The following is a 17737-nucleotide window of genomic DNA, read 5'->3' as shown; positions in this document are numbered from 1 at the left end:
CTAATGTAAGAGAATGCCTGCCAGTGGGCACTGGGCAGTTTGCCTGGGGCCTCCTGAAACCTGTTGCTAGCCCTGGGAATCACCATGCAAAATGGAGGATATTTCTCCGGTGGGTCCTGTCAGCAGCCACCATCTATCAAGATAAAAGGGGAAGGAGGGACTACTCAGACATGCATGTTGTGGGATATAGGGTGGAGATAGGCCCATATTCCATGCCCCAGGCCCAATGTGGCAAGCAAAAAATCCCACACCCTGGCTTGGAAGAGATCCTTCCTGCATAAGATGGCTCATTTCAGGCGCGTGGGGGTGGGGGTGGGGGTGGGGGTGGGGTTGTTTTTTGAGAAGCCTGTCTTTAGGATCCCTTGCCATTTCTGATGTGATCCTTCCCCCTTGTGGCTACTCCTTGTATAACAGTCAAGCACTATGCAAATTACAACTGATGGAAACCTCCAAAAGTAATACAATTTCTATTAAGACCCAGCAGATTCTTCAGAAGTATGATCCACCTGTGCCTTGACTCCCATAGCATTGAGCATCAGCCGCCAGGGGGAAGGTGCAAGATCTATAATGTGTGTCTGTTTTATTGGATTTATCCCATTGTAAGACTATTCACAATTAGGGGCTTTTTTCTGGCTTTCTGTGCCTTTCACAGCAGGAGGGCATGCAAGCTTTTCAGAACAAAGATGCAGTGATGGAGAAAGATAACAGCTGCTGCATTTTCTCTCATGCACAGATATTAAAGACACATGAGTCCTAACGGAAAAATGTTGGCAGCTGTGTTAGGGACTACTACTACAATTCTGAGGGCAATACTCCTATGCTTAGACGTAGGTATAGGGTTTTTTATTATTATTATTATCTATTATTTTTCTATACTGCCCAATAGCAGAAGCTCTCTGAGTGGTTCACAACAATTAAAATAATAAAATACAGCATAAAATACATATAAAATGTAAAAGTTTAAAACTATAGTGCGGAAATTTACAATACAACAGACTTAAAATAACAGAACTAAAAGACTAAAATCCCGGGGGGGGGGGGAGGTACTACCTGATTCTGGAAGGAGCACAGTGTAAGCACCAGGTGAGCCTCTCTGGGAAGCTCATTTCACAATCAGGATGCCACAGCTGAAAAGGCCCTCTTTTTGTTAACCACCCACCTTACTTCCTTTGGCAAGGGCTCACAGAGAAGGTCCCCTGAAGAAGATCTTAGGGTCTGTGCAGGTAGATACAGGTGGAGATGATCCTTCAGGTAACCTGGCTGTAAGGTGTTTAGTGCTTTGAATATTAATAGCATCACTTTGAATTGAGCCCAGAATGGACTGGAACCAGCGCAGATAGAAAAGTACTGTCATAGTATGATCGTGTTGGCCAGTCCTCATTAACTATCTCCCTGCCCTACTTTGGACCAGCTGAACTTTCTGGAGATCATTTTCAAAGGCAGCTCCATGTATAACAGTGGTTCTCAACCTTCCTAATGCCGCGACCCTTTAATACAGTTCCTCATGTTGTGGTGACCCCCAACCATAAAATTATTTTCATTCTTCTCTACACGATCCATTGTCATGGGATGGTTTGCTAGTGAAAATAATACATAACAATAGCTTTAATAATACAAAAGATGATACATGACATAGTTCAGTCAATACATTTTCCTAAGACCATCGGAAATATGTGTTTTCCGATGGTCTTAGGCGACCCCTGTGAAAGGGTCATTTGACCCCCAAAGGGGTCCCGACCCACAGGTTGAGAACTGCTGACGTATAACATATTGCAGTAATCCAGACAAGGGGTTAACAGAGCATGAATAAGTATAGCTAGGCTATCTCTGTCCAGATAAGGATGTAGTTGGTATATCAGCCTGAGGTGCTCTGTGCCACCGAGCCCACCTGTGCCTGGAGTGATAGTTCTGGATCCAAGAGCATTCCCTAAACTATAAACCTAACCCTTTAGGGGGGGTGCAACCCCCTCAAGAACAGAGTGAACATCACTTAGCTGGGCAGACAAACCACCCACTAACAGTACCTCCACCTTGTCTGGATTGAGTCTATTTATTTGCCCTCATCCAGTCCATTACCATGCCCAAGCACTGGTTCAGAACAGCCACTGCCTCACCTGGATTTGGTGTAAAGGATAGAGCTGAGTGTCATCCGCGTATTGATGACACCTCAACTCACATCTCGGGATAACTTCCCCCAGCAGTTTCATGTAGATGTTGAACAGCATGGGGGATAGAAGAGAGCTCTGTGGAACCCCATCATACAGCTGCAAAGGCACAGAGCAGCAATCCCCCAGCACCACCTTCTGGAAGTGGCCATCCAAGTAGGGTCAGAACCACTGCAGCACAGTGCCTCTAACTCCCAACCTAGATAACCTATCCAGAAGGATACCATCATTGATGGTATCAAAAACCACTGAAAGTATACATACACCTAAATAACCAGACAGTCTTGTTAGCCATATAAAACCTTATGTTCGGACCTGGTGCTGAAAAGATAGCAATGTTGGTACCAGGTAGGCCTTGCTGGGGAGATCATTCAATAATTGGGAGGCCACCACAAGGAAGGCCCTCTCCCTTGTTGCCATCTTTCGAGCCTCCCTTGGAGTAGGCATCGGGATGAGGACCTTAGATGTGGAGTGTAACATACAGGTAAGTTCAGGGCAGGGCAGGTGTTCCATCAGGTATTGCAATCCTGAGCCATATAAGGATTTCCTGTTACTTAATGAAGACACTGGTCTATTAATTGATTTATTTTATATCCTGCCTTTCTGCCCAAAAAATGGGATTCAAGGCATGTAATAATAAAATCCAGATTCAAAACAACATCTTAATTAAAACATAACATGGAAGTGCTCATTGAGACAGCCCTAGTAATAAAATGCTGCTATACAATTCCTTGACCACAAGAAGTTGTTCAGACAAGAAATCAAATTTCTCCTTCAGTTTGGCAAGGTTAAGATTATCTCACATGTTTTTAAAGGGTTGTATTTAGGAGGCATCCTGAAAAATAGGAGAGGGCGATGTTGGATGGAATGCTGTGCTCTCCTCCAGTGAACAGATGTTGTGAACTGATATACAGACAACTTGTGGGTTATATCCAATGCTGTCCTTCTGTCCGTGGAAGGTACTTTGATTTTCTGGAGGCTTCTGTGAATGGAAAGGGGAGGGAGGCAGTTTTGACAAATTTCCCCTTCTCTCTGAAGCCCTCTGAGCAAGGGTGTGGGCACCCCACTCCCAATCTGTACCAGATGTTTGGGGAACCCTTAGAAATAGCATGGAAAGTGGTGCAAAGGGCTGCAAGTCAAAGGAAAAATCCCCCCAATTCCCCCCCCCCACTTTCATCCATTTATGGAAGCCTTTGCTGGATCAAAGAGCTTTCCACAAAGGGATGTGCTGCACACTAAATACAACTCAATGCTTGTTAATTTTCACCCAAGTCAATAACATTGGGAGGATTTAGAAGACTATCTTGCAATTTATTTCTTGGCTCAATTCAAAGCACTGGCATTAAAGCCTTAAATAAAGCTCTACACAGCTTGGAACCTCAGTACTTGATGGAATGCCTCCTCCCATATGTACCTGCCTATAGTTTAAGGTCATCCACAGACGTGCTTCTTCAAGTGCCGCTTCATTGTGAGGCTCGGAGGGCTTTTTCAGTAGTGGCCCCACAGCTCTGGAATGCTTTCCCAAAGGAAGCTTGCCTGGCTCCCACACTGCTGTCTTTAGGGTGCCAGACTAAGGCTTTTCTGTTCTCCCAGGCTATTTACCATTTTTCAGAGTCTTTTAAAATATTGCATTATTTTTGTGTTTTATCATCTTGGTCCCTGCAATGTTGCTTATTATCCTTATATCTCCAATGTGATATTGTATTTTATGCTGTGTGTTGCTATGTATTTTATGCTAATCAACTAATACATTTATTCGTTTTACATTGGTAGTTTTATTGTGATTTTATTAAGTTGTGTTATTATTGTAAAGTGTCTAGAAAAAACATATTTTATGAGGCATTTAATAAATGTAGGCTGCACTCCTTTTGACTGTGCCCTTGGTGATCAGAAGCTCTCAAGCCTGGAGGCTTCCAATCACCCAATGAAGGGTGGAAGGAGCAGCAGAAGCCATAAGCCTATATACACCAGTTGCTGGGGAACATGGGTGGGAGGGTGCTGTTGCACCGTATCCTGCTTGCGGTTCTCTGGTCAGCAGCTGGTTGGTCACTATGTGAACTGAGTGCTGGACTAGATAGACCCTTGGTCTGATCCAGCAGGGCTCTTCTTATGTTCTTCCCACCCTAGCACTCTGCAGTTTTTGCTAGATGGGCTTTATTGCCTGTCTAGTGAAAGCACGTTGGAGGAGGGAAGGATGCTGGAAGAGGCTCGAGATAGCTAGCCTCTCTGGTCTCCTCCCCTCTCTACCCACTGTAAAGCTCCCTTCCCCCACTGTCTCCGACCTTGGAGGGGGAATCCACAGTAGCTTATGGCTCCTCAGACAATGTCTAGAGGCCATAGGATAGAGTGACCATATGAAAAGGAGAACAGGGCTCCTGTATCTTTAACAGTTGCAAAGAAAAGGGAATTTCAGCAGGTGTCATTTGTATATATTATTATATTATTATATATTATATATTAACAGTGCATCTTTTTTATCCTCGGCCTGGAGGGAAAAATAAATATTTTTCTTCTCTCCCTCACCCCCTTTCTTCCTGCTTTTGTGATACATCACTTGCAAATATTGCGCTATCATTAAACAAGAAAGGTTGTTCAACTCCAGGAAGTTAAGCAAAAAATCTTGCATTGTTTTCAGCCACATACACTCAAACTCCCTGCAAGCAAAGGTGACCTGATCAGGATATAGGAGTGAATATAACAGAAAAACAAACAGGCTGTCTCTAGCCACAACCTAGGAACAGATGCACTCTAGGGACTGTTTGAGCCTGGCCAACAGATATTAAACAGTGGTCTCAACACTAGAGTGACCTTATGAAAAGGAGGACAGGGCTCTTGTATCTTTAACAGTTGTATTGAAAAGGGAATTTCAGCAGGTGTCATTTGTATATATGGAGAACCTGGTGAAATTCCCTCTTCATCACAACAGTTAAAGCTGCAGGAGCTATACTAGAGTGACCATGTTAAAAGAGGGCAGGGCACTTGCAGCTTTAACTGTTGTGATGAAAATTTCACCAGGTTCCCCTTATATACAAATGATACCTGCTGAAATTTCCTTTTCAATGCAACTGTTAAAGATACAGGAGCCCTGTCCTCCTTTTCATTCACCCTAATGCCATAGGATTGCACCCTTAATTATACAAAATACCTTGGTACCTAGAAAACAACCTTTTCCCATATGAACCTGCCCAATGATTGAGATCTTCATTGGAGGACCTGCTTAGAGTGTGCCCCCACCTTTAGAAGTTAGATGGGTGGCAACAAAAGGCGCCTTTGCAGCTGTGGTTTCTTCCCTGTGCAGCATCCTCTTCCTGTCCTATTCACTCAGCACCTTCCCTGATGGCCTCTAGGCACCACTTAAAAATACTGCCATATAATCAAACTTTTAACAGAGACCAGGATCTTTTAGGTATTTTCTGAAAAGCTCTGCCATTTTAAAAGCATTTGATGTCTGTTGCTGATCCATTTTTTATAGTATTTATTGCTGCTGTTTTTATTGCTATTTTGTGGGGGTGGAATTGTTCCTTTGATTTATTTCTTATATAGATTTCTACATTGTCTACTAAACATCCTTGGGAACTAACAGTGAGAGATGAGAAATAAATAAATTCAGAACTCTGTCCTGAAAACATTGCAAGCTTGTATATTTTATTCTCCCCCATAGCAGACACTTCTTTCAAACACTAAGAATAGGTTTTGTCATAAAAATAACCTACCAACATTTTATTTTATTTTAATTAGGTATATAAAAATAAATCAGAGTATGTAAGCTTTTGAGTTACACAGAATACATCTATAATTGTATATCTCTGATTTGTTAAGTGGAAGGCAGGCTTCATTAGATACAGATTAACAGTGCATCTTTTTTATCCTCGGCCTGGAGGGAAAAATAAATATTTTTCTTCTCTCCCTCACCCCCTTTCTTCCTGCTTTTGTGATACATCACTTGCAAATATTGCGCTATCATTAAACAAGAAAGGTTGTTCAACTCCAGGAAGTTAAGCAAAAAATCTTGCATTGTTTTCAGCCACATACACTCAAACTCCCTGCAAGCAAAGGTGACCTGATCAGGATATAGGAGTGAATATAACAGAAAAACAAACAGGCTGCCCTGCCCTCTTCTAAATCTCATCACAGTACTCAACACCAGTGAGGTGGCATGCCACCACAGCTAAGAGCTTCCCTTTACCCTTTACTTTTTCTCTGCAAGTGGGGCCACAAGGACAGCCAAGCAGCACGGCCGCTGCCCTTTTGAATTTTGCTACACATACAGCAGTGCCAACACCGCAGGCCAACAAATCTGCAGGGTACCACATTGGGGAAGGGTGACCCATGCCACTGGCCCATGTGAAGTGTCGGGGTCCATAGGGCAATGCCTATTTTGGTTTTAGATGTAGCTGTGCATGTTCAGTATAGGGCTATTTGTTTTATTATTGCATTTATATCCCACCTGTTTTCCTCCAAGGAACGCAAGGCAGCATAAATAATCCTCCTCCTCCTCCATTTTATTCTCACAACAACAACCCTGTGAGGTGGGTTGGGCTGAGAGTCTGTGACTGGCCCAAAGTCATTCAGTGGGTTTCCATGGCTAAGCGGGGACTAGAACCCAGATCTCCTGACTCCCAGTCCAACACTTTAGCCACTACACCACACTGGCTCCATTTTGTTCTTCTGGTGGTTACAGATACTGGGTAGAATGCCACTAAAGTCATACTTAGAGTAGATGCATTGAAATGAATAGGACTTAAAGTTCATAGAATCATAGAATAGCAGAGTTGGAAGGGGCCTACAAGACTAACTGATGTCCCATTCATTGCAATAGGTCTCCTCTAAATAGGACTTTAGTGGCACTCTACGCAATGAATGCCAAAAGTGGAGTTTGGTTATTGTTAACAATTTGTTCAGTTATGTTAACTACGTATGCTTGATTATTGTAAACTAGGGAGTTTACAATTATTGTAAACCTAGGGAGGTTGTGGGCTCTCCCACACTAGAGGCCTTCAAGAAGCAGCTGGACAAGCATCTGTCGGGGATGCTTTAGCGTGGATTCCTGCATTGAGCAGGGGGTTGGACTCAATGGCCTTGTAGGCCCCTTCCAACTCTGCTATTCTATGATTCGTGGCTCATACAATAAATTATATAAAACGTTTGTTCACTTATGATAAATTTATATAAAATGTCTGTTTATCACCCCAGTTGCTTTGATATCGTTTACTATTTTAGCAGTTGTGTGCTGATTAGCATTATTATTTTGTCAATTCCAACTGCTGCCTGCCGGCCCTCCTCTGTGTGGCAACCTTTCAAGTACTTCTCTTCTCAAGGCTAAACATGCCCAGTTCTTTCAGTCTCTCCTCATAGGGCTTTGTTTCCAGAACCCTGATCATCCTCACTGCCCTCCTCTGAATACGCTCCAGCTTGTCTGCATCCTTCTTGAAGTGTGGTAAACAGACTTCCAGCATCATATTGTATTTTGTTGAAATGACTTCCTTATTAGTAGATTGCCCTAATTGCTTCAATAAACCAGGATAGGAAAGCAAATATAAAGAAAGGATAAGTGTGGAACAGTGTATAATATGCAAAAACATAGGGAGGAAAGGGTGGTTACGGCAACAGGATGTGACCATATCTGTTGAGAACTATATGTTATGTGGGTAGAAAAGGAGAAAGAAATGTATGTAGACCTCCTACATGGTATTTATTATTTTGATTTATTTATTACTGCCGTATATTACAAGGATCTCAGGGCGGCATACAGGTATTTATTTACAGTATTTATAGACTGCTCCACATCCAAAGATTTTGGAGTGGTAAACAACGGATAAGATAAACAAATAAAAACACCATATTAACAATTACTATTTTAAAAGAAACAGAGTTCTGATAAAACCATGACTGGTCACTTAAGGAAAGCTTCCTGAAACAACAATGTTTCAGGAGGCACTGGAAGTAACACAACATTGGTGCCTGCCTGACCTCCAAAGGCAGGGAATTTCATAGGAAGGGGGCCACCACACTGAAGACTCTTCTCCTGGTGGACTCCAGTTGGGACATAGGTCCATGTGGAACCACCAGACGCATGTCCCCTGATGTCCTCAGTGACTGGGCAGGTTGGTAAGGGAGAAGGCGCTCTCTCAGGTATCCACAATAACGATCTATCATACTTTGGCATATGATAGATCATTGCTGAATTAAGCAATGATCTATCATACTCCAAAGTTACGGAATTTACAAATATGCACACGCAACTTTCTAATTTACAAATATACACACTTCGCAGTATAGGGTGCTGGTGAAGCAGGATGAATTGAAGAGACACTTTTGTAAGAATTGCATGTCCATGTAGACTAGGAGCATATAGAGAAAAATCATGCCCATGGCAAAATTAGTCAAAAGAATGTGTGGTTGGTTTAATTTGATCAGAAACTACCTGTAGGTATATATTATTTCCAAAGTGTAACTCTACGGTGTGCGGCATGTAGATTTTATGTTATCAAGATGGCCACCATCACAGCTCACACAAACATGAGTCAGTAAGCCTATATACACCATTTGTTGGGGAACATGGGTGGGAGGGTGCTCTTGCACCCTGTCCTGCTTATGGATCCTTGGTCAACCGCTGGTTGGCCATTGTGGATCGTTACCACTTGCTGATCTGATCAGACAAGCTTTTCTGATCACACATGAGCTTCTTTTTGTCATTGACGTATGGCCCAAATCAGATGAGGGGAGTGGACAGGGCACACCATAGTTGTGTTGAAAGCTGCATATTGACTCTGTCTCATAAAAATCATGCAGGGTCAGAGTCTACCTTGGCTGATGCATATAGACCAGCTAGTATGAACTACTTTTGTAAATATTTCCCTGTTGGAAAAGTGTGAATGCTGAATGACTCCAGGGTGGTGTCATAGTTAGAGTGTTGGACTGGGACTCGGGAGCTCACTGGGTCATTTTGGGCCAGTCACTGAATCTCATCCTAACCTACCTCACAGGGTTGTTGTGGGGATAATATGGAGAGGATAATGATGTGATTGCTGTAGGTTCATTGCGAGAGGAAAAAAGGCAGGGCAGAAATGTAATAATAAAGTCCTCAACGACTAGGGCAAGGGTAGGCAATATGGAGCCGGTGGGCATCAGTGCATCCTCAAACACCTTTCTTGGCACCTGCCAATCTGCTCTGCCCCTCCTATTTTATATTATTATTATTATTATTATTATTATTATTATTATTATTATTATTATTATCTGAGATTGCTTCAAAGCAAAGTGAGGGCCTCTAGCTGCTCCCATCTTCTTTTCCCACGAATGCCTCTGGGCCACACATGGGGCATTAATCACCTCCTTGGCCCAACTGGCTGTTTCATCCCTACTAGCTTTTATTAGCCAAGAGGAGCAAGGATCTAGTACAGAAGTGGTTGCGCAGACCTGTCCAAGCACCTTGTCAACATCCTCGAGCTGTACCAGATGAGTGATAGCAGAACACGTCAGATTAGTTTCATTTGCCTTATCATCTCATCTAAGACTGTGCATGTAGCTATGCCGGTAGGAGCCAACTTATGTGCAGAAGTATTCGGTAAAGACTCATATACTTTTTCAACATTACAGCAGCACTTTGAAAGCCTGGTGTGTGTTTTACTTTATTCCTCCATGCTGCTGAAACATTATTATTATTATTATTATTATTATTATTATTATTATTATTTATATAGCACCATCAATGTACATGGTGCTGTACAGAGTAAAACAGTAAATAGCAAGACCCTGCCGCATAGGCTTACATTCTAATAAAATCATAATAAAACAATAAGGAGGGGAAGAGAATGCACCAAACAGGCACAGGGTAGGGTAAACAGGCACAGGGTAGGGTAAAACTAGCAGTATAAAGTCAGAACAAAATCAAGTTTTAAAAGCTTTAGGAAAAAGAAAAGTTTTTAGCTGAGCTTTAAAAGCTGCGATTGAACTTGTAGTTCTCAAATGTTCTGGAAGAGCGTTCCAGGCATAAGGGGCAGCAGAAGAAAATGGACGAAGCCGAGCAAGGGAAGTAGAGACCCTTGGGCAGGTGAGAAACATGGCGTCAGAGGAACAAAGAGCACGAGCGGGGGAATAATGGGGTTGTATCCAATGTAGAGTAAACCTATTGACATGAATGGGTCTTAAGTTAGACTAATGGTTGATACAACCCATTTAAAGGCCACAACTACATGGGCAGGGCCAACCATGCAGGTCATTGACATAAAAGCATCATCCCTTAATATAATAAGACATTACATAGTAAGGACTGCCAAAATTACCTCACAAATAAAAATCATTTCTGAGGACATAAAACTTGGAGAGGGGCACGGTCAGAATGCATGTGAGGCAGCCACATTGCTGAAGCTAAGCAGGTCTTGGTTTGGTCAGTGCTTGGAGGGGGGATACCAACTACCTTGAGTTCTATAGGTGAGTTATAAGTGTAAAATAAACAACATACATTTGCTAAATTTGAAAAAGCCACTGAGCCCATTTTTAAAGGAGGTGCCATAGCTCAGTGGTGGAGTGCATAATCTGAGCACCGTCACCTCATGAGACCTTTTATACATACCTGCCACTTTCCATCTATGCCAGAGGGTGTTCCTTTTAATATCTAATACTCTGCCTCCCTCTACAGCACTTTAAAAGGGTTCACTCTGCTATTGCTACCACCACCATGGCCAGAGGGTGTTTCACTTTGTTCTTGCAGTCAACTGAATTATTGTGTAACTTTGATATTGTTACGAAATATAAAACTGGGCCAGTTTTCTTCACCTCCCCAAAACCATATGTTTATTTCAATATCCAGCTGTCTGAGGAAGATTTGTGGGGAATTCAAAAACTTGCTCACTATTTTGTGAGCTATTTTAGTTGGTTCTAATAAAAGGATTGCTTGAGTGTGGCTTTTGGAAATTGTCTTAGATTCAACACAGTTTCCTTTGCTTTTTGATACTGGTGGTATTGTTACTGTGTATTTTTGTTCTTATGATACAGTTCTAAATTGTCTTTTATATAGATATTATGTTTAAGAGATGTATTGTCTTAATATAGTTGCTTAACATTCGCTATGTGAAAAAGGACTTTCCTTCATCTGTTCTGAGTTTTGGGTACCTCGCCTAGCCATTGGATCACTTCCCTTTTCCCGCCCTGAAACAGAACTTCCAACCGCTTGTGATTGGTCCGGCCGAATCCCGGGAGCGCTGCCCTCCACTTCCGCATCGGGATCCTGGGACCAACGCTGCCGGGCGCCCGTCCGTCTGGATCCGGCTTCGCCTGGAGCGCGCTGTTTCCATCGCAGGCTTCGAGCCAAGCGTGCTTTGCGCCGCCGCCGCCGCCTGTGATTGGCCAGCGCTTCCGGCAGGGCTTCCGGTGCCATATAGCAGCTCAGGGACGGGCGGTGGTTGGTTTCGAAGCTGCTGCTGTCTGAACCAGCAAGATGAAGCGCGACCCCGAGAAGCTGGGCGGGCAGCCCCGTGCCAACGGCTGCAGCCTCGCAGGGCACGGCTGCCGCCTGAAGAACGGCTACGTACGAGGCTTCTCCGGCGCGGAGCCCGACAGCCAGGTGAGGCGGCCTTCGGAGCGTCTGGGTTTGGGCGCGCCCTGCCGCCGCCGCCGCTCCCAGAAGCCTTTCCCTCTCAGAGCTGCCTGGTCGGTCCCAGCTGCCGGTGCCCGGTCCCCCCGGGCTCGGGTTGAGCCGCTGGCACCGACGCGGCGAGGGCAGGAGGATGGCCTTGAGCCGCAGAGGCTTCCTCGGGTGGCTCCTTCTCCCCCTCCCCCCTTTTTTTCTTTTCTTTTCCTTTTCTGGTGTAGATATTTCGTTTCGGAGTCGGCGCTGGGCTCGGCGCCTCCTCGTTCCAGTGCTGGGAGGGAAGGGGAATCGTTTTTTAAGAAATATTTCCTTCCTCTTCTTTTCCTCGTTCCCTTAAAAGTAAGAAAGCGGCTGGCTGGCGGCCTTCCTGCCTTGTGTTTCTGCGGCTGAAGAGCCCCAAACGGGGTATCCAGGGCCTTCTGAAGACGTCGCTAGGAACACGCACGCCCTAAAGAAGTTTCTGGGTTCGGGTTCAGACCTGCCCTGTCCCGCAGCCCCATCGGCAGGATGCAGCCTCGCTGTTCTTCACCGTTCAGGAAGGAAGTTGTGGGGTGGGGGAAGGAGAGTTTCAACCCTGGTCCAGTGGGGCTGCCTTCCTTCAGGTTTTAATTGCACCAAAATCCAAAATGTACCAAAATGTCTCAAATGATGATAGCTAAATGGTGTAAAGAAGATCGATGTTGTTAGAGTAAGCAAATGTTGCTATAGTTCAGAGGCAGGACCAGGGGTTCACAAATCTTGCCTGATCTTGGTAGACACCACCGGCTGGTAAAAACACAATATTTGATTCACAAAAGTTTTTCTGCTGGTTGTAATGCAACTTTTGAATTTCTAATAAGCTACATCATCTTACAAAGAACTGCTAACATTTCAAAATGCCAGTCAACATGTCATTATTAGCAGTTTATTTTATTGAAGTGTTTCTTAATTGCCTTCATCCAGTAGATTCCAGGGTGCTATTCAAAAGTGTGAACCTTACAATTGCATTTGTGGATTCCTGGATATGATATTTTTCTGTCTCTACATTTAGTGTGCATAATCATCTGAGGCTATACTTCATAATTTATCCTACTCCCTGTTGGAGGTGTAGCAGCGTAGTGAAATGTTATCCCTGCCAGCTCACTCAGACTCCCCTTGTTTATCAGTTACCTTTTCGTTCAGTTCCTCAGTCCTACCCATGTTTGTTTGGGGTATTAGTCACATCTGTTTCAGTTAGATTTATTAAGAGATGAGTGTGCCATGGAACATGGTATTAGTATAAGCTTCGGCTATTGGGCGGTATAAAAATGTAATAAATAAATAAATAAATAGTAATTGTGAAATTTGTAGTTGTTGGACAGCAAATACTTTTCACATATTGGGAACAGAACTTGGGAGCAGAATAGCGAAGAAAAGCTAGTATCTAAAACACACTGTGGAACTCTGCTTTCTTAGTGAGAATGTTTACCTTTCTGTGCATACAGTAGCCCCATTTATAGTGACTGTTCATGTTTGCATGTTGAGAATTTGAATTCAGGTTGTCAGTTGAAGCAAGAGGGAAAGAACTTCTCAGACAGGAGTGGACAACTTGTGGCCATTCAGATCATTTTGGCTTACATTTCCCATCATGCCTTAACATTATTTATGCTTGCTAGGGCTGATGGGAGTTGTAGGCCAAAATGTCTGAAGAGCCATAAGTTGCCTGCAACTGATTTAAGATGAACACCTAGGCACAAGGAGAATTCACTTGGATCTTGGCCCCGATGATAATATATTAGCAGAATCTTGACATCTTAAAGGAATTGATCACACAATAGGGCAATCTCCATATACTAGACACTCTAAAGATGCTACAACAAATTTTGCTGACACATGTCTAGCTCTTCTTGCATGCCGACATAATAAAATCGTCTTGAATGGCAACACTCCAGGCAATACGATGGGTGAGTTTACCTTCAGTTCTTTGTTAGGGAGTAGTGTGGTTGACTATGTCCTTGTTACCCAGTCATTTAGAAGGACAGTTCAAGCTTTTTATGTCAATGATTATACAGATAGTGATCACTAACCTTTAGTGACATTAATTAACCCTCCCTCAAAGATTCACTTCTCTGTTGGACCTCCATTATTGGACTCCTCTCTGTCTTGTGTGAGAAGGATTAAATGAACTAATAGAACAGAGGGTAAGCTCGTCTCTTTTATAAAATCCTCTGCCTGTCTTCAATTATATGAAAATATTCTAGCCTCTACTGGTGAAGGAAAGCTGTATCATTATGAGGTGCTTATTTCTGATATCCAAAGGAATCTAGGAATAGATAGCTCTCTGGCTGGTGCTAAACATAGGAACAAGACCTGGTTCGACCATGATTGTATGTTCCTCAAGAAACAGATTAGCCAGGTTTATTCTATATACCGTAATAGGGGTGATAAATGTCTTCCTGAAGTGTATTATAAACTGAAACAAAAATACAAAGCACTTATTTGAAAGAAAAGCGCTAAAGAGAGAGAAGAATCAACTACTATATGCTACACAAAAGAAGGATAGCAAAGTATTCTGGCAAATTGTCACAGGGACTCTCAGAGTGACAAGAACATCCTGCTTGTTGTATCTCCAACTGTGAGTGGGAAAGATACTTTTCTGCAATTCTTCAGGATCCAAATAATTTCTTAGCGTCCAGTTTCCAACTGTCCCCTGATGTCCCAGAGTGGCAATCTGTCACTCATTGTGAAATTGTCAATTTGATCACTGAACTTAAATCTGGTAAAGCTCCAGGTCCAGATTCTATACCCCTTGATCTTTTAAAATTTAATCTAGAATGGTGGGCTTCCCTATTAGCAGCTCTATTCACTTTTATTAATAATTCTGGAAAGATCCCAGATATCTGGAGTAAAGCAATTATAGTCCCTATTTTTAAAAGAGGTGACAGGACTAATCCAGCAAATTATCGTCCTATCAGCCTTCTCTCAGTCATTGGGAAACTTTATGCCAGGTATTTAAAATGTAAGCTTCTAAATTGGATGGAGGATAATATAGGTGAGGAACAGATTGGCTTTAATGCTGGCTGCTCAACCTTAGACCATTGTTGTGTATTAGCTCACCTGGCAGAAAAATATACCTCATTTCCTGATGGTAAGCTTTTTACTGCCTTCGTTGATCTTAAGTCTGCCTTCAACTTAGTTTCAAGGGAACTTCTATGGTCCAAATTATACAAAAGTTCTATGGATAAGCACCTACTGTTTCTCATTAGATGTCTGTATAATCAGACCTCTAGTCAAGTCAGATGTGGGCAGCAGGGACAACTTTCCAATTTAATCCTGGTTACAAGAGTTGTAAGACAGGTCTGTATTTTGGCCCCTTTTCTTTTTAATCTATTTTTAAATGACTTAGCTTCTTATCTTTGTAGTGTTGATTCCCATGCTCCCAAATTGTCTAACACCAAGGTTCCTTTACTTCTGTATGCTGATGATGCTGTACTGTTATCACTTTCTAGAATTGGGTTAAAACGATTACTCTCTGCATTTGGGACTTATTGCTCTGAGAATAGTTTGACTATCAATTATTTTTTTTAAAATAATTTTTATTTGTTTTCTACACTATATAAACATACAACATTACAATAGTAATAATAAAAAAAGAAACATCAAACAACTGCTACATACATATTGAATAAATGTTGAGTACATATATATTGAATAAGTATTACCTATACATTATCATACTACAACATAATCATTCTTAACATACAAGTGCACCCCCCACCTCGGGATCTATTCCTGAGTCCAAAATCTTATCATTTCTTCCGCTGGCGGTTTCCCACTTCCCTTAGTAAACACAAATATTAGGGTTAATTGACTATCAATTATAGTAAGTCAAAAGTTTTGGTGTTCTCTAAAGCTCGGAAGCAATACAGATGGACTTTAAATGGTAATATCCAAGTTGCCCATATAAAATATCTAGGCATACAAATGCAGAGCACTGGAGCTTGGTCTGAACAAAGAAAGCAGACAATTCAGCAAATTCTAGTCAGCAGCTGATCCTAAGATACTTTTTCATGCAAGGTGGTCAATTCATCCCTTCTGCAATTCAAACTTACAAAGCTAAGACTCTGGCCCAACTTACTTATGGTATTCCTATTTGGGTACTGGGATTTAATGCCCAAATTGAAAGAGTCCAATCTGTATTTAGAAAACTACTGGGCCTCCCCTCCTGTGTGGGGAACGCAGCCATTTATCTGGAAGTGGGTATTAGATCAGTCGAATGCAAGGCATGGATCGAGGCCTTTAAATGGTGGCTACAGCTACACTTCCTTGCAGCTCCTGGTAGCTATCTCTTTTTACTGCTCTCAGATTCCTATGTCACTTGTTGGATGAGAGGGATGGAGAAGAAGCTACATAGGCTGGGTTTCTCTATGGAAGTGGTGGGCAACTATGGGATCCAGAAGGCCCAATCTCTTGTTGTTCAAAGACTAATAGATCTAAATCTACAGCATTTAAGAACTGCTGCTAACAAATCTTGCTCTCCACTGCTCTACAATAATTTTAATAACTATGGACTCACTGCAGCTTCTTATCTGTATGCTTTAACCATCCCCAAGTATAGGAGAGCATTTACCCTTGCTCGCTTTAATATGTTGCCATCAGCATTACTAGAAGGACGATTTAGTAAAATCCCGGGTAATGAACGGATATGTCCCTGTGGTTCTGGAGCAATAGAATCTGTTGAACATGTCATTTAGTATTGTAACATGTATGAGGAATGCAGAAAAAAGTTAATCTTTCCTTTATTAACAGCCTTTTCTGGATGTAACCCCACAACATTGGTATTAATCTGTTTAAGGGATGTGTCCTCCCATATAACTGAAAAGGTCTCTTAAGTTTCTCATGACCTCAATGCAAATTAGAAAAATAATGCTGCAATCCTTCTGAGAGAAGTAACTCACTAAGCTGTATTTTGTTTTTATGTCACTTTTTATCTATCCTTTATTTATCCTTATGAGCCTCGTGTTGCGCAGAGTGATAAACGGCAGTTATTGCAGCCAAAACTCTCCCCACGGCCTGAGTTCGATCCCAGCGGAAGCTGGTTCTCAGGCAGCTGGCTCAGGTCGACTCAGCCTTCCATCCTTCCGAGGTCGGTAAAGTGAGTACCCAGCTAGCTGGGGGAAAGGTAACCGCGACTGGGGAAGGCAATGGCAAACCACCCCGCTACAAAGTCTGCCAAGAAAACGTCAGCGAAAGCAGGCGTCCCTCTAGGAGTCAGCAATGACTCAAGTGCTTGCGCGAGAGGTTCCATTCCTTTCCTTTGCATGTTTTGGTGTTAATTTCGCTGGTCTGCAACCGTAATAAATAACAATTTGATTTGATTTTGCTATGCCTCCCAGTTAAAATGTATTTCCAGTATAAGTACCTTCTTGAGCTTTAGGTGGGATGGTTAAGTATGGCACTTGCAGGCCAAAACCAACATCATAAATTTGGCCCATAACCAGTGCAGTTGTCAGTGGACCACCTGAGTGTTCCCTTCTTGCTACCATCAGGATGCTGCTGCATTCTTATCAGCTGCAGTTTCCAAGTAGTTTTTAAGGGCAGCTCTATGTGAGACCTATTAGCAGTTATCTTGAACATTGTAAAGCTGTGTTTGGCAGATTCTTTTCTCCATCTCTACCTACTTTCCATGAAATGTTGCAATCTAAACCAAATGAAAATAGTAAAATGTACTTCTGCTGGTATTACTGTTGTTGTTTTTTGAAGATGAGGCAGTAGTAAACTTCTCTTGCTGTTCTTCCCATGCCAGTGTCTAATTGGTTCTGGAAACAGTTCATCCACTGGTGATATGTATGTGGGCTGTCTTTGAAGATGGCTTAGAAATTTTAGTTGATGCAGAATGTGGCTACTCACATGTTGGTGGAAGGGAGATCATATATTGCCTGTACTGCACCAGCTGTACTGGTTACCAGTGTGTTTTTGAGCCCAATTTAAAGTGCTAGTTTTTGACCTTTGAAGCCTTAAA

General features: G+C 42.5%; 1 protein-coding gene across 1 annotated transcript in view; it reads left to right on the top strand.

Moving 5' to 3' along the window:
• The first annotated feature begins 11604 nt into the window (after positions 1-11604).
• The window catches only part of SPTLC2 (serine palmitoyltransferase long chain base subunit 2), a 75615-nt gene continuing 69482 nt past the window's right edge, over positions 11605-17737 (top strand). Inside the window, exon 1 of the mRNA XM_063117907.1 lies at positions 11605-11730. Coding sequence (XP_062973977.1) covers positions 11605-11730 — 126 coding nt within the window. The remainder of the gene's footprint in view (positions 11731-17737) is intronic.

The sequence above is a fragment of the Elgaria multicarinata genome, chromosome 2 (genome assembly GCF_023053635.1).
Source record: "Elgaria multicarinata webbii isolate HBS135686 ecotype San Diego chromosome 2, rElgMul1.1.pri, whole genome shotgun sequence".
Taxonomy (NCBI): Eukaryota; Metazoa; Chordata; class Lepidosauria; order Squamata; family Anguidae; genus Elgaria; species Elgaria multicarinata.
Note: the sequence above shows the minus strand (reverse complement) of the source record. Positions and strands in the feature narration are given on the sequence as shown.